The sequence below is a fragment of the Colletes latitarsis genome, chromosome 9 (genome assembly GCF_051014445.1).
Source record: "Colletes latitarsis isolate SP2378_abdomen chromosome 9, iyColLati1, whole genome shotgun sequence".
In the NCBI taxonomy this organism is placed as follows: Eukaryota; Metazoa; Arthropoda; class Insecta; order Hymenoptera; family Colletidae; genus Colletes; species Colletes latitarsis.
Genome location: NC_135142.1, coordinates 16,032,833 through 16,056,514, shown reverse-complemented (window position 1 = coordinate 16,056,514; position 23,682 = coordinate 16,032,833). Strand labels below are relative to the sequence as shown.

The 23,682-nt window shown below is 29.7% G+C and overlaps 3 protein-coding genes, 1 long non-coding RNA gene and 1 pseudogene across 12 annotated transcripts; 4 read left to right on the top strand and 1 right to left on the bottom strand.

Moving 5' to 3' along the window:
* The first annotated feature begins 64 nt into the window (after nt 1-64).
* On the top strand, nt 65-5,832 carry Bub3 (mitotic checkpoint protein Bub3). 3 transcript variants are annotated; one of them, XM_076773086.1, is made up of 5 exons: nt 65-243; nt 337-532; nt 1,689-1,758; nt 4,290-4,600; nt 4,675-5,832. In XM_076773086.1, the coding sequence occupies exons 2-5, from the start codon at nt 338-340 to the stop codon at nt 5,077-5,079; spliced, it is 981 nt and encodes a 326-aa protein (XP_076629201.1). In that variant the 5' UTR covers nt 65-243; nt 337; the 3' UTR covers nt 5,080-5,832. The 3 variants fall into 3 exon arrangements, with proteins under 3 accessions (XP_076629201.1, XP_076629202.1, XP_076629203.1); XM_076773087.1 differs by lacking the exons at nt 65-243; nt 337-532 and adding an exon at nt 680-1,530; XM_076773088.1 differs by lacking the exons at nt 65-243; nt 337-532 and adding an exon at nt 711-733.
* Dpcoac (dephosphocoenzyme A carrier) lies at nt 5,318-18,057 on the bottom strand. 4 transcript variants are annotated; one of them, XR_013080295.1, is made up of 7 exons: nt 17,206-18,030; nt 15,552-15,768; nt 14,877-15,205; nt 12,383-12,648; nt 11,954-12,128; nt 8,667-11,059; nt 5,318-8,448 (listed from the first exon to the last, which is right to left on the bottom strand). XR_013080295.1 is itself a non-coding variant. In XM_076773084.1 (7 exons), the coding sequence occupies exons 3-7, from the start codon at nt 15,633-15,635 to the stop codon at nt 10,912-10,914; spliced, it is 1,002 nt and encodes a 333-aa protein (XP_076629199.1). In that variant the 5' UTR covers nt 15,636-15,768; nt 16,790-16,947; nt 17,206-18,057; the 3' UTR covers nt 5,318-10,911. The 4 variants fall into 4 exon arrangements, 3 of the variants coding, with proteins under 3 accessions (XP_076629199.1, XP_076629198.1, XP_076629200.1); XM_076773084.1 differs by adding an exon at nt 16,790-16,947 and having other exon boundaries at nt 5,318-11,059; nt 17,206-18,057; XM_076773083.1 differs by having other exon boundaries at nt 5,318-11,059.
* LOC143345710 (uncharacterized) lies at nt 7,648-11,764 on the top strand (annotated as a pseudogene). Its single transcript, XR_013080293.1, has 2 exons — nt 7,648-8,692; nt 8,779-11,764. The product of XR_013080293.1 is annotated as an uncharacterized LOC143345710 (transcript).
* Nucleotides 12,041-13,001, top strand: LOC143345720 (uncharacterized). The gene is made up of 3 exons (XR_013080296.1): nt 12,041-12,219; nt 12,340-12,470; nt 12,554-13,001. It is a non-coding gene; the product is annotated as an uncharacterized LOC143345720 (long non-coding RNA).
* Nucleotides 18,058-18,165: 108 nt separating the features above from the next.
* Nucleotides 18,166-22,310, top strand: Rrp42 (exosome complex component Rrp42). Of its 3 annotated transcripts, none has more exons than XM_076773091.1 (6): nt 18,166-18,184; nt 20,164-20,360; nt 20,486-20,651; nt 20,741-20,935; nt 21,054-21,209; nt 21,293-22,310. In XM_076773091.1, exons 2-6 carry the CDS (start codon nt 20,209-20,211, stop codon nt 21,395-21,397), a joined length of 774 nt encoding a protein of 257 aa, XP_076629206.1. In that variant the 5' UTR covers nt 18,166-18,184; nt 20,164-20,208; the 3' UTR covers nt 21,398-22,310. The 3 variants fall into 3 exon arrangements, with proteins under 3 accessions (XP_076629206.1, XP_076629205.1, XP_076629204.1); XM_076773090.1 differs by lacking the exon at nt 18,166-18,184 and adding an exon at nt 19,460-20,091 and having other exon boundaries at nt 20,168-20,360; XM_076773089.1 differs by lacking the exon at nt 18,166-18,184 and adding an exon at nt 19,460-20,091 and having other exon boundaries at nt 21,293-22,309.
* Nucleotides 22,311-23,682: the final 1,372 nt, after the last annotated feature.

Sequence of the window (23,682 nt, the reverse complement as noted above, 5' to 3'; positions counted from 1 at the left end):
TATTTATTTCACGATTTGTATTTTAAGCATTGGCATTTATGTTTAAGTTTCGTGGTTAAGTTATATGTTCCCGTTTTTGTTATGTGTCGAGTGGATGTTCCTATCTTCTACAATATTCAAGTTGTATTAAAATCAATTTATATTTAGTATATTATTAATTTAAACAATATATAAATCTATATTACTACTCCGAATAAATATATTGTTGCTCTATCGTTAAGAGCAAACACGTTTTCTTAAAATGTATGTGATTGTTTTACTATTTGCAGGTTATATTTATTTGCATTATGTAGTGTATACAGTAGAGTATTATCTTTCCCTTTCTTTTTATTTAAGTATGGAGTCTCGGACAGAATTTAAAATAAAATCTCCTCCGACCGATGCAATTTCGGCAGTAGAATTCGGACCGAACTCAACGCAGTTTCTTCTTGTCTCATCATGGGACAGTACAGTGCGACTGTATGATATTCATGCAAATACTATGAGATTAAAATATAATCATGATTTGCCGGTTCTAGACGTTGCATTTCAGGTAATTATAAATTTATCAAATACTTTTTAATCGATAGCTTTCTATGTAATAATGCATTTATTATAGAAATAAATAAGTTATTGTGCTTATGTTTATTTGAAACAGAAAAAGAGCGAAAGAAAAAAAAGTATAGCACTGACAAAATAATGTAAGTTAAAACTTCGCGTGGTAAGGAAAACTAAAGTAAAAGTAATGAGAAAAGTTATGTGTATTTCTTAGATATCTATAAGTAATACTATATGTATACTATTAGATAAATGTATTTGGACAGACATCTTTTGTTGTGTAATTTTAATATGTGGTACAACACGTAATATATTAATTAATTAATGTACAAAGAGAGGGATGGTATGTATATCATAATAAAATTAATAAATCGTTGCAGCAAACATAGTTTCAGAATTAAACAAAATTAAATGTGATAAAAATATTCTACAATAATACGTTAATATTAGGTTTACAGAGCGTGTCAGTTTGACACATTCAGATTCTAAATCTAACGTTACAGAACTCATGTTAGCAATTTATGTTGAATTTAATTGATGCAATGTTATGAATATATACCCTAATTAAGAGAAACACTTCATTTTAGTGTAACTGTCAACACAGTGAATTACAATGAAAATATGTGCAACGAGCCTCTGTAAACCTAATGTTAATAATACATCTTTTTTTACTGAATAAACAGTATGCTTCAGAATGATTAAATGTCAAGAAACTTTGAATATTAATTATCCATTTATTAAATTATCGATGATTTTTTCTTTTAAAACTTTTGATAAATTAGTGTCTCGTACTATGTTAAAATAGATTTAGAAAAAGGATATAATATGATATTTCAATAAAAATCATGTTTCAGATTGTAATTTATGCTTGTAAATTGATCGTCCGAAATGTCTAGTTATAAATAGATAAATTTACTGTATGCATCATAATACATAGATATCTTCGTCTGATATCTACCTACAAAATATTCCATGTCTGAATACATTTGTCTGGTACTGTATTTATAATATAATATAAACATAGTGTTTAATACAATGTAATCTACAGATATATTGAGCTTGACATTATTGTTTAGTTATATGATTGTACATGTAATCTAATTTGTTGTCATTCTTTTGGAATACTGTATTAAAAAGTTGTTTTTGTACAGGATGCTGTGCATGCTTATAGCGGAGGCTTGGGAAATACATTGAAGATGTATGATATCAACAGCAATACTGGTAAGAAACAATTTTTAAATTCTTATTTCTAACTATAGCAAGTTACAGAAGTATTTATATACTCTCAATTGTTGACTTTGGAAAATAGATATATTTTTATAATAAACGTTTCAAGATCCTTGCCAATAAATACAGGATATTTCAGAAGTAGACGTAAATACTTAAGGATCTAAATCTACTTACTAAAAGTAGTAAAAAATAATATTTTCTTATCTAGAAAATCAATTTTGCAATATGTTTATTTATTAAATCCGAATTGGTTATTGAATATTCTACTACTGGTTGTGTCTATCCAAGGTAGTGTTTATGAATATTAATGGTGTGGTTAAAATAATACGAAATATTTCTACTGATTATTTGCCTTTTATTCTTCAGTAATTTACAAGTATGACTGAAAATGTTGTCATTACTACATACACAGTGTGCTCGACGAATTAATGATACCTGAACGAAACATAAATGTTTTGACGCTTTCTAATCTTTCGAATTTTTCAACAGTTTTTTCTTTAAAGGAATAATCTTTAGAATATCGTCTTTGTATACTTGTTCTTTGATGTGGTCTCTAGGGATATGAGGTTTGAAAACCTTGATGGTCCATGTAGCCTACTGTTACAACTGATCCAGCATGAATAATTTTGATTTAAAAAATTTCTAACTCGTCTGATGAAATACTGCGGTGCACGGTCATGTTGAAAAATCATACTATTTCTCGTTGATAAAGGTACATCTTCTAACAATGAAGGCAATGTATAGCGTAAAAATTTTAAACATCCACTTCCAATTAACTTATCTGGGAGAAAATAGAATCTAATAATTTGACTATCGATTATTCCAGCCCAAACGTTGATATTACATCGTTTTTGAAAATAAGTTTAGTGATAAACACAAGGATTTTTATCTGATTACCAACGAGTATTACGTTGGTCATTGGACCATAAAATATATGACAGAGATTGTTGATCTGCAGCCTAATGTTCAAAAGACCACTGACAAAAATTCATTCAATGCGCATTAGCTATATTCCAGAAGGTTGTGAACACAAGTGACCTGATATGAATACATGCGGTTATTGTACAGAATGCGATAAGTGGTTCCTGTACAAAGATTATGTTTAGAACTTAATTTCCACGTACTGATACCAGGCATATCATTTATGTCCTGGAGAATTCTATCTCCAACATCGTTGTACAAGTCGAATTTAACTGCGATTTTCACGACATGATACAAAAGAATCAGTTTCAGCTGCTGTTTGCTTCATTCTTTGTATGACTCTCCGATCAGTATATCAATGATTGAGAAATCATTTTGCATAGTATCTATCTATTTGTGACAGTAGTATCATCACAAGCTCCTAAAACAAACAAGTAAACAAGTAATGTCAACATATTCTCGGTTAGAATACCTTGTTGTAACTTGGCGATTACTTGTGATAAATGAAAAGATATGAACTGTTACGCAGTCTGATAAACTATGACTTCTGTCGCACATTGAACTGCGTATACTTTTCACAATGATACATATCTTTGTTAATGTTTATAAACACTATCTCAGACAGATACAACCGGTAGTAGAATATATGATAACCAGAACGTATTTAATCCTAGTTGAATGAACATCAAAATCGATATTCTCGAAAATAAAACACTTGATGAAAAAATGTTAGACCAAATTCTTAATTTTTTATGTAGAATCACCTCCTGCCCGAATATACTACGGTTTGCGATTCACTCGGTATAATCAGCTTATTAAAAGAAACAATTATTTCATAAACAAACCCGAAATTTTCCGGTCCTAATCCAAACTCAAGAAAAATACTCAAATGGATCCAAACCGAAATGTTAAATATCCGCATATCCCTATTTGTTATACCATTTTTATCTATAAATTGATTTTGTTCAAAATGAAAGTATACATATAACTAAAAATAAAGTTCCATTGAAATCCATTCAGTCGATTAGGAGCAATCGTGTTAACAGACATATACCCTAATATACATAGGTTTAAAAAAATTTCTTTTTTTAATAGTGAAAATGTGATAAGGAGATTTTAATACATGTTTTTCTATGACAAAAATATTTTCATAATTATTTTCGTTTATGATACTTTACTTCTTTATAGATCAGAAAGTACAAATATGAAATTGATAGTCGAAAAGTATTGAAATGAAAACTAATAATAATTTTAAGTACTGTAGAAATAAAATATATCAAACAATCGATTTACAATATATCAGAGTTTAAAACCTGCTGTTAAATCTAAACCTGATATAAAAAATTATTTACTCTCAAAATGCTGATTATTTTTAGTATCTACTGCGCCGAGTCACTTTTGCGACTCAGTTTGTTTATAATTTATTTGTAATATGGTTTGTATCAATAGAAAGTTTAATTAATATATTATGAATTTTTATTGGTAAAGATTATATAATGTGTATTTTAAAAAGATCTTAGCAATCTAAACTTAATATTTCTTTGACTTACTATGTGTTCATGAAAGCATGGAAAACACAATGAAAATAAATTGTTTCGTAGAATCAATAATGGGAACACATGATAAACCAATTAGAAAAATTGAATACTGTGCTGCAGTAAATGCAATATTAACTGGTGGATGGGATGCAGCTGTAAAACTTTGGGATCCTAGAACACCCACTTGTGTAGGTAGTTATTTACAACCAGATGTTGTTCTTGCTTTATCCGTGTGTGGAGATAAATTTGTAGTAGGTACAGCCAAACGAAAAGTTTGTATTTGGGATTTGAGGAACATGGCTGGTATGTTTCAAAGACGTGAAAGTAGTTTGAAGTATCAGACACGTTGCATCAAAGGTTTTCCCAACGAGCAAGTAAGTTTAATTTTTTGTTAATTATTCAAAAAGTATTTTATTAGTAATGTCTTAATTTTTTTATTGACTTTCAGGGATATGTTCTTAGCAGTATAGAAGGTCGTGTCGCTGTTGAATATCTTGATACTACACCAGAAGCACAGAAAAAGAAATATGCTTTTAAATGTCATAGGATTAAAGAGAATAACGTAGAACATATATATCCAGTGAATGCTATTAGTTTCCATTCAACATACAATACGTTTGCAACTGGTGGTTCAGACGGTTATGTGAATATTTGGGATGGTTTTAACAAGAAGCGCTTGTGTCAATTTCATAGATATAATGCTGGTGTTGCTGCCCTTAGTTTTAGCCACGATGGTTCTGTACTTGCTATAGGAGTATCATATTTGAACGAAGCTGAAATTCCTCCAGGCGGTAAAGATGAAATAGAAATTTATATAAGATACGTAAATGACCAAGAAACCAAACCAAAATAATGTATTTATGTAAAATAATTTTTTATAAAATAGATTGACAATTTTTCATTTATACTCTGCTTCATTAAAGCAGTAAAATTGAATGCTAAAGCCTTTTCATAGAAACTGATCCATTTGTAATGTACATACTAACAGTGTATTTTACACTTTTATATCTTAAATACTTAACTGGAAATTACACAAATTCTACAAAGAAAACTGTTCAGAATTATTAGACTAGTCAAATTTTAATAAAATATTCTTTTTGTATAAAATATTTTTTTATTTAACACAATGAACCAATTTAACAGTATTTAACAAAGTAAGCATGTCTTGCATTACGTTTTACAAACATCACTAATATCATAGGAAAAACTTAATTCACATATAACATTTTAATTCTAATTTTATTTTTTAATAATCTCTTGGTACCTGTAATATGTCACTTTTATAATACATTAATTAAGTTAAGTAAATAGAGCCATTTTATTCAAACGAAAATATATTCGGATGAGAAAAATACAATATATTGCAACATATTCGCATATCAGTTATAACATATTAAATGATTAAGTACATTTATTTAGAAACGATACAAATAAAAGAATTTTTATGAAAAGTGTACTTCAAGACATTTTAAAAATTGACGTTTTTATTAAGCCAATCAAAATTGATTAAACAGCAGAATGTTTTTCAATATATGATAAAATTTTGAAGTAATAAATTGAGTATTTACAAGGATAAAACCATTTTGAGCAACATAAAAATATAAAACTGTTACAAATCTTCGTATACAAAAATAGCTAATGTGAAAAAATATTGGTTAGAAATAGTTTGCATCTTTACAAATAATTGTGCTAGTTTTTAATATTGCACATTACATTTACAAGATTATTGTCAGACTTAATTTTTCTTTAAAGAATGTTGCTACATTATACAAAATTTAATATCGCTATTTAATCAATAATACAAACGAAAGAATTATTCGTTCATGATTATTTTACAGAATTATTTTAATTAAACTGTTAAAATATAATCAATAATGTAACCAATTATTCAAACAAGAAAATATCTAAATTCTTATTACATTTTTTAAAAAATCTCGGAATCATGAAAAAAATATGTTTACTACTTTAATACATAAAAGCGATTGCATTGACACAATTCATATCATACTTCAAGCGTAATGTACAGATTAAAATGAATATTTGCGCAATATGTTTTCATTAGAGATATGCAACAATCCGAGAATGTCGGGTCGGGTCATGTTGAAAATTGTTCTCTAAATCAGGTCAAGATTTCTAAATCAGTGGTTAACTTGTGATCTATGAACCCCAAGGAGATCATTTGGGGGATAAATTTATGTAACTTAATGCTTAAAAATGACGATAATTATAAGACTGCAATAACTTTGTCAGTATCTTGAAGTCTCTATTGTGTCTCATGTAAAGGAATTACTACCGGAAGTGTTATCAAGATGTAGTTAAAATTCAAAACTGTCAATTTCTTTAGAAAACGAAATTTGCGAATATCTAAAAATGCTACAAAACACTTCAATCCTTTTCCATCTAATATACATTCTTATTTAACAGAACACTAGTTTTAAAATCATTGATTTAACTAGTATTTTTAAAATATCGTTTTGAGAAAGAGGTCCATGAATTGTATCTTACAAGGAAGGTATTTTAGGTGCCCGCCTCTGATTGTTCTGAATTTTGGATATGTTTTAAAGGACCGAAAAATAAGATATACATATTTTTTATATCGGCCCGTTTTCATATTTAGGGGGTGAAACAACCTCCTAAAGTTTCAGCTACAATAGGGTATCTCAAAAACTATCATAGATAGAAGAAAACTTCTTAAGGAAAAGTTTCATGGTTTTTTATATACATATAAATGCTGGTCATCAATTTTGTAAAAAGTAATTTGTTTATAACATTATTTTAAAAGAAATCGCAATTTACATAATAACAAAAAAGAACACAATTTCTTTTCTGAATCCATTAATATATCACATAGTATGTTTATCTCTTACAATTTTGCGTATTTCAATATTATACATATATGTGTTGCGCACACACATCGGGTGGCGGTCATATCGGATATGACCTGCGGTCGATGTCTTTCTTGGGACGATATTTTTTGGCAAACAACATATATTACCAACTACACGTTATTTCTTTTTTTCTCGCACTACAATCTACATATGTATACCATATGACCAGGGAAGTTCTGTCGCCCAAGCATGAGATATATCATTTGACTCTAAATGGGTATTAACGCCATAAAATAGTATCAGTGAATGCATAAAGAAGTGGTTCTTATTACGCACTAAACAAGCAGTAAACAGTTAATCATATATGTATATATAATTCTTTAAACTATTATTCATGCACTCTGCACTTTTTTATCGTCATTATATCGTATGGAACGTCATTTTATATTTTTGTACGCTCAACAATAGCAGTGTATTAAATTATGAGTTATTTTTTGCGACGCTGTGTTCTATACATATCTCGACGATTGGTTTGTTGTAAAGTCAAATCCGAGCGTGATCACAGCATTTATTTTGTAATACAGTGATTAAAAATGATTATCAATCCAATGAATGTGATTAATTTGCTATTAGCAACATTTCAAACAATGTATTTAATGAATACTCCTGTAACAAGAGAGGAAGTACAACTCAAGGAAATCATTAAAATAATGTTGCTCGATAGCATATTTGAATTTAATGAAATTGAAGTTTCTGAAGAATGGTCATTGGACTTTCTGGATCAATTTAAAGAATGTGAGGTTGAGGCTGTTGATCAAGATGATGCGGACGAAAATTGGCCTGGAAAGACATATACGGGAGTTTGTTCGCAACGTGACGAAGACGTTGATGTTGATTATAAACGGAATGCAGTTGCGTTTTGGAAAGGTGGAGAAAAAAGACGTAGACTTGCTACCGTTCAACATAATTTCAAACTTGATTCATCTGAACGACAATTACGAAGATGGACTCATCAAATTGAAGCAAGAGAAACTAGAAAAGAAAGATTGGCTCAAATTTCCGAGTTCGTGATAACAAATTTGAAGAGAGCTATTGATTCCGGTTATATTTTGCATGATAGAGATATTCGACGATGGGCTTTACAAGCATATAAAGAACAAGGTAACGATTATATGACATTTAAAGCTTCCAAAACGTGGCTTTATAATTTTAAAAAAGCTCATCGTATTGTTTCTCGAAAAGTAACAAAATTTGTAACACGAAAGACAATAGAAGACGATGAAGTATTGAAAGTTAAAGCTACGGATTTTGTCAATGAAGTAAAACCTTTGATTACGAGATACGGGCATGAAAATTTGTACAATTTAGACCAGAGTGGATTTCAATTAGAAATACTTTCTGGGCGAACCCTAGCGGTGAAAAACTAAAAGAAAGTAGATTGTGTTGTACAATCTGTACCTTCAACATTGCACATTTACACAATACAACCAACAATAACTACTGTTACAAGATTGCTGTCACCCCTTTTTATGGTTTTGCAAGAAGCAAATGGACAATTTGGACCAACAGTTCAGAAAACATTATTTAAACCGACTAACGTATACGTGACTACATCAAAATCTGGGAAACTCACATCTGGTAACCAATATCTAAAAATTATCTTTGATTGAAAATTACCGGTACACATGTGTATAATTACTAAAGATTTTAATATAATATTACAGCTCATTTTAAAATCTGGTTGGAAGAGGTCTTTTTCATCAATACTAAAACAACGTCTGTGTTGCTATTAGACTCCTGGAGTGGACACGGGTAAAGAAATTATAATTAAGACGATACCAAAGGTACCACTGGACGAATTCAACCTCTAGATGTTTATAGATTTAGGGTGTGGAAAAATTATGTTTGACGTTTTTCCGATGATGTACTGTTACATGATTACGACGTTAATCTTCATTTAAGGAATAATGTAATTAAATTACAATCACTTGTACACAATCAACTGTCTTCACCAAGATATAAAAATCTATTCCAGTATGCTTGGTACAAAAGTGGGTATACAGAAGAAAAATCAGATTTTGTGAATCCTGTAGACTTTGCTTTCGAACAGAACACACAAATAAAATGTGCACTCTGTGATGAAACACCGATAGTTAGATGTTCTTGGCGTAAAAAAACATTTTGTTTAAAACATTTTTTTCATCAATATCACTTCTACGACAAATTTGAATATTAAGTGAATCATTTTATAAACTTCATTCATTATGTAAAAAATTCAGGTGATAAATTTATACTATGTATACATACATTTGAAATATAATTGCACCAATCATGTTAGTAGTATCGGAAATTAATTTATATTAATTATATGCTTTACCATATGTATGTATCGCATATTAATACGTAAATACTAAAATAATTTTTATTAATATTGTAAGCTATAAATAACTTTATCAGTGCCTAGTATACATAGTAAACACCAGATACTATAATGAACATTGACCATACATTATATCTGGTATGACCGCCACCCGATGCGCCACATATAATATTGAAATACGCAAAATTGTAAGAGGCAAACATACTTATGATATATCAATGGATTCAGAAAAGAAATTGTGTTCTTTTTTAGTATTATGCAAATTGTGATTTCTTATAAAATAATGTTATAAACAAATTATTTTTTACAAAATTGATGACCAGCATTTATATGTACATAAAAAACCATAAAACTTTTCCTTAAGAAGTTTTCTTCTATCTATGATAGTTTTTGAGATACCCTATTGTAGCTGAAACTTTAGGAGGTTGTTTCACCCCCTAAATATGAAAACGGGCCGATATAAAAAAATACGTATATCTTATTTTTCGGTCCTTCAAAACATATCCAAAATTCCGAACAATCGGAGGCGGACACCTAAAAAACCTTCTAGTGTCAAGAGGGATCCATAGAAAAAAAGATTATTTTAAAGAAACACTGTCTTTAAAGCATTTAGTGACATAAAGATACCGAAATTCTTAAAATTTCAAAGTACTCGAATGTATGGTTGCGATATGACTGGAAACCTTAATGTTTAAAAAATGTTTTCCTATTCTTTGTGTTGTTCAATTTTATTGCTGAATTAGGAGCTTTCTATGATCAATTATGGGAAATTATTTCTCAAATGGAATTTTCTTTTATACAATATTTTACTTCTCAATTCCTACTATATTTATAATTTGATTTGTACTATTTTAAGATATTCAATGATTTATTAGCAATTATGAAATTCTTTAGTGAAAGGTCATTGAATTGTATAAACTTTATACTATAAAATGCTTAAAACTACTGTGTTAAGATAGATACAATTACACGTAGTGTGTAGTGTTTATAAACATTATAAGTTCTTGAATCATATCAAATGAAGTGCATCCCAAATAATATTTCGGAAATCCTGATATTTTTATATTACAAGATACTTTTGGAATTCTAATCTGACCCGACCCGAAATTTCGAATTTTCGAACATCTCTAGTTTTCATTGACTTAAACATAGCTATTTGACATGCATTTTTAGCCGTTCAACAATTTTTTATAACATTTCTGATAATATGTATAGTAATAATTTGTACTAATGTCTCCCTGTCCTTAAAGCGTGTCCTCTGAAAATAGTATAATTTCATTGAATTGCTACAGTATTACCTTAAGTATTACAATTTTCTTCCATAATAATCAACTTTAGGCATATTTATATTTCAAAGGACACCTCTGCAGATAAAAGTAAATTTACTTTTTACCTATAATTGGATGCCTTATGTTAATGGATAATTAGTCGCTTTTCTTTTTTACAATTCTATATCGTATACTATAATTTCGTTATATTAATTTAGCGATTTATTTCGAGAAGCGAGAATTTTTCTTAATATGTCACGGATTGTATCATGTGTCGCAAAACTAATTCCTACTGCAATTGGGCCTTTCACCCAATTCATGGTCAATCCTTTATAGAATGCCATCAGACCTTCTTCTCTGAAAGTATATAAAAGTTATGTATAACAGACGTGTTCTTTTATTATAAAATAAAGTTTTGACACGGAGTAAATTTATGTTTATTTTTACGAATTCTAATATTATCAGTAATACATATAAATATACACTTGACCGAAATGCTGTTAATCTTTGGACTATTATAACGTCAAGAAAAGAAGTCGTTCAATAATCTTCTGAATGTTATTTTAAAGGTTCAACCTTTTATTTTCACATTCCCAAGTTGAATTTTCTTGAAGATTTTTTTCAACTAAGAATCAAATAAAAAAGCAAAGATAGTTTTATTTTAAAAAATGTTCAGAATTCAAACCGCCCTCAAAAGTTTAAACAATTTTTTGCTCATCTAAAACTGCCATAAATTTCAAGATTAAAGTCTCTTTTTTAAAACGACCATTTTAAAAGTTGATGTATTTTTTTTTTTTTTTGCCATTTTATTATATTCATGCAAAATGAGAAATTTATTTTTTATCAAAATACATGTTCAAATTTTAAATCATGTGTTCTTTATAACAGGAAATACTCAATAATGTACAACTGATTAAAATTGTATAATAAAATTCTATTATTTTCCCGTTATTATTTCTTATACAGGGTTCTAGCTTGTATATCTTCATATTTTCGTTATATTTGCTGATATGATCAGCTATGATAATCTTAACATAATATAAAAAATTAAACATTAAAATACGTAATTTGTTCCCTTATTGTTTCATTTTTCTGTAAGTTTGCATATATTTAGGAAATGTATGCACAATAGTATAAAAACAATTTGTTTAAATAAATTGCAATTTATTATACAACTTTTGTAGAATCAATTATTGTCTATCATGTCGTTCGAATAATTTCGTTACTCACTGTATATTTTATTAAACTTGCCTGTAAATTTTCATTATGGTTGATCCAATTGTGTGGTAATGCTGACCCTTGACTGCCGAAGTCTGCATTCTCCTCCGAACGATGTCCAGAGGATAGCTGCTAGTCTGAGCAACCATTCCGGCAATGCCGCCGCAAATCAGTGACGCCGGGAACCCAGGAATAGTCACCGTGTACACTGTTTATCGACACGTAGCCATCATCGAACATGAAGCACGAACTTGAAAAATGCCGCCATCGGACTTGTTTCGACAAGCGTCACTACTAAAGTAAGTACTGTCCCAAATATTCGGAAACAGTCCCAATGTGCCCCACAAGTACCCTGCTATTTCATCATACACGAGCCACTCTCGTTCCGTATAAATCACGATATTTTCTTTGCGTATAAGCACCGCCACGGCGTCAAACAAGTTTGTGAAAGAACCGACTCACCAGTCAGCATATTCCTGAGTAGATCATAGGTGAAGAAGCTGCAGCCAGCATAGGGAATGACACCGAGTAGAGTTGCAACGAATCCACGGTAATATGCCAATATCCCTTCCTCCATGTAAATACGTACAAAAATCTGTCGCAGAGTTTTGTATTCAGTCTTTTGTGTCACAGCCATCCTTGCTCTCATCAAATCCAACGGATAAGTTGTACCCTGAGACGTTATACCAGCCAATGCACCAGCAAGGAAATTCAATTCAGGTTTTTTTCTGTACATATATATTCAACATTTTTGCTCAATTGTAAAATTACAAGTATATTAGCAGGCATAATTATCTACATATTATTTAGTATATGTACATTATACAGGTTATTACTAAGGCGATCGACACTTTGAAATGGAAACATAGGTATTCACAACATTTACATGACATTTCATAATTTTTGTTATAACTTTTTAACAACGTATTTATGCACTTTTTGTTATATCACTGCCAAAATATGAACGGAAAAATGCGGGATACCTTGTATATTCTGTTAATTCTTAACCCATTTGCTATTTAATATCAAATCTATGTAGATCTCATAGAAAAGTATTTCAATATAGGGTATGTGACTTATTCTTTTCATTGTTATGTTTTATAATCAATACAATAAGATTCGCTTATGGAACTGTATATTTTATAGGAGTAGGCGGGTATTCGAAATTTCTGATTCGAGTCGAGTCGGGAAACCAGAAATTGAATTGAGTACTTGAAAGCGGGTCAGGAGCTCTAAAGTTTATATTATTCCGTTACTCAAATCTGACCATGTCTGTGTGGAAAATATTGTAAAAACTATTGAGGTACAGTAAGATATAAAAATCTGGTCAAAAAAAAAAACAAATCATGATATGTATTAATATTATTTTATCATAAATTTGAATACTGAAATACTTCACATTTTTAAGCTCTCGATATGATCCAAACATTATTCCATTAGAATTTGAATTGAGTCCCGACCCGATTTTGACCCTATTAATACCCGACTCGACACGAACTCGAAGGTTCAAGAAATTTAAGAACAAAGCCTACAATTTTGATGGAAAACCTTGATTTCGAAGGCCTTCTGTGCTTGATAATGACAATCTTTATAACATTTCGAAAAGAATCCATTTGTATTCATATTAGAGATAGCAGAAACGCCTGATATAGACTGACAAACAGTTTAAAATTACACCTGACACCTTGAATTTATGTACAAGTATTTAAGATAACAAACGCGATTACATAATCGTTTGTTCAGCTCAACTTTTATGCAGTAAGAATGAACCATCTTTAGAACATTTTGTAATAACGATGATAAATGGATAATATATGAAAATGTATTGAAAAGAAGAGCGTTCTGTAGCGTTGAACAATATGTTTATCGTCGTCAAAACCAAGTCTAAACGTAAAAAAAACCCACAACTGTATTGTATAACATCACAGGGCTGCATGTTTTTTTTAGTAATCAAGCAAAAAATTATAGAACTTGATTAACAGGTTCTAAGTCTGCTATATCTAAGTTTTCAGATATAGCACCTTCCAATTACCATTTGTTTCTACCGTTATAAAAATTTTTTAATTGAAAAATATTTAAAACAAGTCGTTTTATTGAAAAGAAATTTCAAAATTTCCATGAAGATGGAAAGAAGTTATTAATATCAATAAAAGTTACATAGTTAATTTAATATTAATAAATAATATAAAAATGTATTATTTTTTTTTAACTTAAAAAACGGATAAAAATTTTTCGGTGCATTTAAAAAAATTAAGGAAGATGAATAGAAAACAATGACTACTTTTTTTGAATGAGATGAAGAAACATTTTTTTTATATTTTCTGAGTATATAAACACTATTTGTTTAACGAACTAAGAGATAACGACCTAAATACTTTATCTTGGACGCTTGTCGCTTAAGATTAAATAGTCTGACCCATGCATCATAAAGGTTAAAGAGTTTATATTTTTCGCCTTGTCTGTACGTCATATAAAAACTTTATCTCTTAGAGACGTAAAAGTGCATCTTCCTGAAGTCTTATGTTTCTTATTGGAATATATAAATATCTCAGTTTTAATTCCCTACAGGGCTTATTTTTTTATCCTATCACTCTGATTCATCTATCCAATTTGCCTCCTTGCTATTCTTGTAATTTCTTATTGTTTCCAATCTGTCATGTTTATTCAAACGAAATGCGATAAGAAATTCCTTTTTAAAGCATTATTGAATAAAATTGTTTTTAAATACTGTATTCGATAAAAAAAAAATTACTAAATAATAAAAAAAAAATTAGGTACGAAATTCTTATTTTGATAATTTTCAGTTGGCAAATGAAAATTAATTTGGATATGAATTTACGATCAGGTATTAACGCTTATAATAAAGTCAAATGTAAAATTTGACTTCGTACGGCAACAACAAAATATTCATTACTTTGTGCTATTTTCATCTGCTTTTAATTTTATTGTACCTTACCTTCCTGATCCATTTATTCCTAGAATTCTCTTCCACTGTTCATGGGCTGTGAATTGAACAGCAGAATATGGGATAATTCTAACCATAGTAGCACTATTTCCACGCCATAAGCTTAATAAACCCTCTGTCCTAAGTGTTTTTATTAAGAATTCAAGTGCCGCTCTTCCTGAGTATGGTTGTTTTGAAATCTGGAAATTTATTTTTGCACGATCCAATGGTGCTATGGTGGTTTTTGCCAATGCTCCTGCAACAGCACCTGACACCAAACTTGTCCATACCCTTTGTGCATTTGAAATACCATCATTCCCAATACACTTTTCTTGTTTCTTCTGAAATACACAATTTAATGTTGTGTACGATATAGCTGATCAGATTTTCATTAACTGAAGATATCAGATTTTCCATTAACTGAAATCAGATATATGACGGAATTCGAATTTGTGAAATACGATTTAATTAGTATTTAATCTGCCAAATATTATTTTTATTTACGAAAACCAATAATTGTTTTTTTTTTAATTTTTTTTTTTAATTTTTGTTCTAATATAAGAAGAAGGTAATAAAACAAAGAATTACTAACAATTTAGGATATATAATAAAACATAATAAAAAATATTATATTATATGCAAATTTGTACATATTATGAATATTTGATGAATTGCTTTATAACTTACTATGGTATCTGCATTCATTTCTATCGAATGTGGTAATGCAGCTTCTAACGAGGATATGGGTTCTGCAGCTGATAGTACAGTCATTTATATTTTGTCTATAATTAACTGACTACTTTCAACAGGATATATATCATATATCTGTTCATTTCTTTAATACATTCTTCTACAACTATTGTAGCTTTGCTTAATTTCTTTTATAATAATTTTGCAGACTATGCTGTAAATAAATAGGTTTAAGAGAACACATTATATCTAACATCTGTAGTTCTAATTTAAATATCTATTATACGATATATAATTTTGTAACTTCTATAATTTAATATAATTAGTCATTTTATTTGCAGATTAATTTCTGTCCATACTTATCATTTAGGTTTATTGTTGAACATGCAAAGACATAACTAGGAAGTGAAATTGTATAAAAAATGTAAGACCTTGAGTGAATATCTCAGTCTTATATGCTTACATATGATTCATAATAAACATACTATTTTTAATTACAGATAATTACACAAAATAAGAAGTATATGAAAGATAAGTAACATGTTTGTTTTTCAAGAATATTTGTAGATAACTTTATCTACTATATTGATACATTTAGTTGGTTGCACATATATATCTTAAATTTGTATGCATCTGGATATTTATATTACACTAAATATAATTAATATTACGTTTTATTATTTTTCTATATGAAAACTGTTATAAAAAATTATAATACACAACTTTACCTAACTCATACAAAACATTATAAAAATTGTATATTATTAATGTATTTGTAATATTTTTATACAAAACCATGGTTTATCTTTCTATCCTATCATATGTTATTACTAATATCATATAGTGGTTTAATGTTATCTGAGTAGAAATGAATCTAAATTGATATGTATGTATGTTACTAATAGTTAAAGATTATTTCGAATTCATTACAATTATGTTGTACATTATTACTTCTTAAAAATGTATAAATGCTTAAACTTATTTCTACATGAATTAAATTATAAATTTTATTATATATTAACAATGAGTTTGCAGTAAACGATGCGTATTTTTGTTCGCTATTCAAATATTTTAGTTATACATATAGTATGAATTCTTTAAAAGTTAGTATTAAATATATATGTTTAGAACTAAGAAAATTACATGCACTGTCGGTTATATCGTTCCTTTTCCAATATGTTTGATAAATATTCAGGTAGATGACTATGTAGACACTAAACAATTAATTAACTTACGTAATGTATATTGTCAATTATTACAAAGGAAATTAATTGTTATTGTGTTAATTTCAACATAACGCTTATTTTCCAACGAATAGCGTGACACAAGAGAAATATGCATAGTTTATGTTCTCGTATAGCAACGTCAAGACGTTACGTAGTTCGATCATACGCTGGAATTAATACCATTGAATAACATCGATTTAATACAAATGATCTCATATTTTAAGCGATTGTTCTTATAATGGGCGTAGCGAGTGTTATTTTAAGATTTTTTATTTATACGTTTTATGCGAATTTGAATTTCAATTAAACAATTTATAACTATATTTCATGTCACATTGTTTCAAAGAATCGTATAATATGGGTTAAATGATGTAAAAGTAATTTAATGCGTGACAATATAAGAATAACAATCATAAAATACTTACCTTTGTTAATTTTGTGCAAAAACAGCTATTACGACAAAAATTCTCCTTTGTGAACAAACAATGCACATGGATAATTAGCATTCGGAACTGATTAAAACACTTTACACATTATTATCTAGGCGCTAACAAAGTTTGAATCGCTACGTTAGATCTGCTCTCAATGCCTTCTTTCGCGCGACTGACACTGAACCACACTGTGTGTGTGTGGTTACCACAGTTATCCTCAATGTCACTTTTCTTAAATATCACATATGCCGTAATACATAACAACTAAAGAACCTCAAGTTAGAGGAGCGTGAAGGTTGTTCTTAAGTTTGATTGGCTAATTTGAATGATTTTAATTTCGATTATAGACCTCTCTAACCTATTTAACTTGTTTTCATTCGACGTAACCGTGTTTCATCGTAGAACATTATTTATTATACTATAAGTAAAATATATTTATTATATTATTTACAGAATAATTTTGACAGTATGTTTGAGACGAATAATTTTGTTCACTTAAATACATCTAAAAATATACCGGGTATTTCGTTAAAAGAAACATATTTCGATTTATTTGTGATTACAAATAAATTTTTTATAGACGTAATTCTTTTTTTTGACAACATAATTTAAAGATATCTTCGCACTAGATTTTGAATAGTGTGTGTTGATAAAAACCCATGCATTCTTTACCCTGTTTGTTTGCAAATTCACGAACATAAGTAGGTACATACTGTGTGTGGTTCGCTGACTTGAAGTCCCGCGGGACAGTACAGTGGCAGGAGGAGTCGGACCACCCATCTATCTATCTTGCTCTTTTGCTTTCAGGCAGTCCAGATGTGTGTGTAACTGCTGTGACGAATAATGAACCAGAGTTCAATACGTACGTGAGAATAAGTGTATCCCTTGAAATCCCTTCTACTTTTCTCGCATTCCTGCCACGGGACTTCAAGTCAGCGGAGGACAGTACATACTTGTACATAAGTAGTACATAGTAACTTATTTCTGAGGCCTCTTGCACAATATTCTATAAACTAATAATATTAGTGAATTTACATATAAAATTACTAACATTATTAGCTTGTAGAATCCTGGATTCTATAACTACTCAACTACGATTTTGAATTTAATTATAATATTATTATATGTTTCATTATTTATATCAAACTGTGATATAAGAGATTTTCAACAAGTTTGAATATATAAAACAATTACTATAAAAGAGAATAATTTATTTATCATTTAAAAGATAAATGATTTTGCACACAAATCCTAACCAATAAGTTTAGAGACCTTTAAGGATACGTGGACACCATTTATAAAAGAACTAACACTGGAATAAGCTACATTAATTATCTGAAATGCGTACCTAGCAACATGCTCGCCCCTCTCATTTCAAACCATTTAAAGTTACGTCTAAAATTCACATATGCAAATCACAAGTCTTTCATTTAAATGAAACATTTGATGAACTACAAATAACTACCAAAATAGTATACATATAATGAATACTGAAGAAATAACTATCAGAACAGTTCATCTTTGATTAATTTTATTTTGTATTTTAACACTTTATATATCGATAACTCTTCGATTTCGAAGTAAAGTAAATTTAGTAAATCATTTCGAGGATGTACAATTTTATTCGATCTCTTCACTGAAGGTAATTTTTAATATAAATAATGATAACGCGCATTGGACTTTGAAACTGACTAATTAATAATTCTGAATTCATTTCTTTAACACTAGATTTACGGACATTGATTATACATATTTTTATTAAAATTTGTTATACTGACGGTTACATTAAAATACAACCTTAAAAATCCTTATTATTATTATTATTATTATTATTATTATTGCTGTTAGTATTAATATAAAGGGTAATCTACTTTATTAATTATTAAATTGCAATTATTGTATGAATTATTTATTATGTATTCATATGAATAATGTCATTGTTAACAAATTACATTAGTGTCGTGGCCTGGAAATTAAATTTTTTTCGTTTTAAGTCTACTATAATAGAAAATTTTTATGTCATAAATTTATTATGTAATTTTTATTATTTTATATTAAAGTAGTTTTAATATTACTATTGTATAATTAAATTAATCATAACATCGTATTTCATTATTTAAAATTTCATTAGCGTCATTTATTAATTTATATATAAAGTTAAAAAAATAAAAAATCAATTTACTATCCCTCCATTTATGCGCACTAGTGCGCAACTACCTTCATGTATGTATGTGGACTCCGACGGATAGTTCGAGGATTCAGAAAAGAAGGCGAACGTGAGCCGCGAGCGTTTCCTTCTCACTTTTGAAACAACTAAACTCAGACTGCGTTAACCAGCATACGATTTCGAGTTACTGACGTTACTGTTCACACTTATTTAGCACTGTTGAACACGTGGTTTTGCCCACGTATGAATCGAGACCAGTTGCATTCTACCGTTTACGTTCATATACATTGTATTTACTATATTTAAATACTGTTTTTGAAGTCATCAGGCCGCGTATGTAGGGAAAACACGGCTATTTGAAAACAATGTTTAGAATATACTTTTCTTATATACATATTAACGTTTACAACAAAAACCACAAAATATTTTAAGTAATTTTAAATTTCATGTAATTACTGTTATACATTAATATTAAATCAAGACAAATATATATTTGTTAGGTTAGGCTTAATCTTCTCATGTATATGATAACAGTCAAGAAATGACAAAATTATTTATTATATTTGACATTTAAGTTTAATGCTGGAATATTTTTAAATTTATTTAAAATTGTTTAAAAACGTACGTTGTTTTATCAAAGTCACAAACATTTTATGATGACAGAAATTAGTTTAAGTGGTGGTGAAAAAACTTTTATTCTTCATAGTGTAGATGTAAGCTAACAATATTCTATATTTATTTTATATGTTTTCTTTTAACTAATCATTTAGTTGTTTAATTACCAGGCAGATTTTAGGAACGATGGTAGAAAACGATGTGAGTATCGTTCTATGGAAATTGAAACTAAATTAATGCCACAAACTCATGGATCTGCAAGGTTACGTATTGGAAACACTGATATACTTGTTGGCATTAAAGTAGAACTTGATACTCCTCAAGCTGATAAGCCAGATGAAGGAAAATTAGAATTTTTTGTTGATTGGTACGCAATATCGTTTGTACCATTAATAATTGTTGTATATTCAATTATATCTCATTACCTTATAAAAATGAAGCTGGTGTCAATTACGTAGTTATAGTTTTTATTTTTTAATAATTATTTTGTAGTTCTGCCAATGCAACGCCAGAATTTGAAGGTAAAGGTGGCGATGACTTAGCAACTGAAATAAGTAATACTCTTGTGATAGCATACCAAACACGTAATGCTTTTGATTTAAAAACATTATGTATTTTACCTCACAAAAAATGTTGGAAAATTTATGTTGATGTTTTGGTAAGTTAATAATGATAACTTTTGATTATTATAACAACTTTTTTAAACACGTATATCTTTTATGAACATAATCTTGATATATAATGTAGATTCTTCAGTGCGGCGGTAATTTGTTTGATGCAGTAGGAGTTGCAGTCAAATCTGCATTATATAGTACAGAAATACCAAAAATTACAGCTGCAATGCTTGATGGTGGAGAACCAGATATTCAATTATCGGATGATGCTTACGACTGTATTAAATTAGACACTAGTAACTATCCAGTAATTGTAACATTATGCAAAGTATGTTCATATCGGTTTATATTTCCTTATATATTACATTTATAATTATTTGGAAAATTTATTTTTTATTTTTATATATACAGTCTTACCTATTGATTAATTTTGAAATGCTTTATAGATTGGTGATAACTATATAGTGGATCCGACTTCAGAAGAAGAAGTATGCAGTGCAAGTAGTATAGTAATGTCTGTATTACCAAATGGTAAAATTTCCTCGATAGTTAAATTGGGTTATGGTAGTATTCAACTTAGCACTTTCAACAAAATGTTAAAGGTAATATTTATCTTATGTACAAGTTATGAAAAAAATATACATGTTTCACTCTTAATGGAATTATTACACATATTTATTTCTAGATGGGACAAATCATAGGATTGCGATTGAATGAAAGTCTTATGAAAACTCTAAAAGAAGAAAATCAACTTGGACGAAAAAAAGAGATATTTGGATTTCTTAGATGAATTATGTAACACAACTAAATTTTGCTTACAAATATATCATATTTTATGTTAATTAGACATTATTTCTTATAAAATTGGATTCTCAATGTGTAGATTTTAAATATAATACTTATTCATATATTTGTTACGAGCCAGGGCCGTGCAGCGCGCGTGGCCTGCGAGTGCGAGAAAGAGTATGGAATATGGTATCAATTTGTTAGTTAGGTACACGGACGAACCCGATGCGAAATCGGGGAGCCGCTAGGATAGTTGATAACGAGGACGAACCTGATGTGAAATCAGGGAGCCTCTGGGATGGAGTCACGTACGGACGAACCTGGTGCGAAACCAGGGAACCGTAGGAGGGTGAAACGTCGTGAACGAACCCGATGCGAAATCGGGGAGTCACTAGGATTGTTGATAACGACGCAGACGAACCCAATGCGAAATCGGGGAGCTGCTAGGAGGTTGGAAGAAACGCAGACGAACTCAATGCGAAATCGAGGAGCTGCTGGGAGGTTGGATAAATCACAGACGAACCTGATGCGAAATCAGGGAGCTGTAGGATGCGGACGAACCTGATGCGAAATCAGGGAGCCGCTAGGATGGTAATAGATTGCGTGGACGAACTTGATGCGTAATCGAGGAGCCACTAGGTTGTAAGAGGTTGTATTTGGATTTGGGGATGTGTTAATTGAACTCGTAACTGTGAATTATTAAGTATAATATAACCCGAGCGGTAAGGTTATATTATTATGGGAACGTTTAACTAATAATAATCGCTTTATATAATTATGGGTTAAAGAAGTTGGATAACTCTGATTTGATAATAAAAGTAGATATATTCTTAAATCAACAAATAAAATACAAGTGTTTCGTGTATCTTATGTCGCGATCAAAGAATGATTATATTTACCTAAAATGACCTTGCACGGTGTTGACGCACTGGCGATGCGGGGGTATGTCAGTTGGAAATAAAGGCCGCAATAGAATTTATGCCGGTTCACGGATTCTATATGGTTTGATACTAAAGGGTACGGTAGCCCGATCTCGCAAGATACAACTGACTATCAAATCGTATACGCGTGACAAGAGACGTGACGTTGACTCTAACGTGACGGTACGATTATGATCCCCCGAGTAATGAAATCACAGGGTTTATATACCAAAAAATCTGTGTGGGGCGGATTCAAAAGTACGTTAGAAATCACCGTGTGCACTATTCTCCGAATTGTATTAATTAACGGGCTGCTCTATTCTCCGAATTGTATTAATTAACGGGCTGCTGCATCGCGACGGAAGTGACCCCCATTTCAAAGGTTAGATAAGTAGCAGGGCGATTTCATAATGCACGCAAGTGGCAAGAAAAATTTGAGGAACGAAACGTTCGACATACGTAACATATTATTATTGTTTAAATCTAATTAACACTGTTAAAATATGTGTGAATACCTTTAACGTCTTACGATTGGATATATTTCATGTTGTACACCATTTAAAGAAATTTTATACACTGTAAAATGGCGCAATTTAGAATATATTGCAATAGATATATTCATATTTATTAATTATATATTTGTATTAAATGGTTGGAAAAAGTATATACATGGTGTTTGACCACCCCTGGGAAAAATTTTAATGGGAGATTCTAGGAACCAAAATAAGACGAAAATCAAGAATACCAATTTCTTGATTGAGGCTTTGTTAATATGTTATTATCGTTTAAAGTTCCACCTGTAGAACGGCAATCTGCGAACAGCTGCGTGCGCATGATAGTGGTTCTCATTCAGCATGAGAAACTCTACTTACTGACGTATCGACAGTCTTACAGTTTTGTGAATGAGAACCACTATCACGCATACGCAGTTGTTCGCAGATTGCTGTTCTACAGGCGGAACTTTAAACGTTAATAACTTTTTAACGAACGATCAACAAATTGGTATTCTTGATTTTCGTCTTATTTTGGTCCTTAAAATCTCCCATTAAAATTTTTCCCAAGGGTGGTCGAACACTCTGTATAGGTGTTTTGATGTAAATACATCCATAGGCTACGTTTCATTCATTGAGTGTACGCCGTCATACTTTTTGTAAAGTTTATATGTTTCAAATAGATATAAAATTGTATAATAATATAAAGAACGTATAGACAATTACTAATAATTAATAATTTAAAGCAGGATAGTATTTCTTGCAGTGTTCGGGTATCTGACATTACGAATTCAAATCGCGTCTGAAAAAGTCGGGCAGACCAGTCAGAGTTAGAAGTCTGTAACATGTAAGAGTGCGAGTAATCCGAATCAATCCAA

Excerpts from the sequence above, each read along its gene's own strand:
- Bub3 (XM_076773086.1), top strand. The coding sequence starts at position 338 with ATGGAGTCTCGGACAGAATTTAAAATAAAATCTCCTCCGACCGATGCA. Across the intron at positions 533-1,688 it reads TTCTAGACGTTGCATTTCAG|GATGCTGTGCATGCTTATAG; the intron begins GTAATTATAAAT and ends GTTTTTGTACAG. Across the intron at positions 1,759-4,289 it reads TGATATCAACAGCAATACTG|AATCAATAATGGGAACACAT; the intron begins GTAAGAAACAAT and ends ATTGTTTCGTAG.
- Dpcoac (XM_076773084.1), bottom strand. The coding sequence starts at position 15,635 with ATGACTGTACTATCAGCTGCAGAACCCATATCCTCGTTAGAAGCTGCA. Across the intron at positions 15,206-15,551 it reads AAATGAATGCAGATACCATA|AAGAAACAAGAAAAGTGTAT; the intron begins GTAAGTTATAAA and ends TGTGTATTTCAG. Across the intron at positions 11,060-11,953 it reads ACCATAATGAAAATTTACAG|AGAAGAAGGTCTGATGGCAT; the intron begins GCAAGTTTAATA and ends ATATACTTTCAG.
- Rrp42 (XM_076773089.1), top strand. The coding sequence starts at position 20,032 with ATGATGACAGAAATTAGTTTAAGTGGTGGTGAAAAAACTTTTATTCTT. Across the intron at positions 20,361-20,485 it reads TTAGAATTTTTTGTTGATTG|TTCTGCCAATGCAACGCCAG; the intron begins GTACGCAATATC and ends ATTATTTTGTAG. Across the intron at positions 20,936-21,053 it reads TAATTGTAACATTATGCAAA|ATTGGTGATAACTATATAGT; the intron begins GTATGTTCATAT and ends AATGCTTTATAG.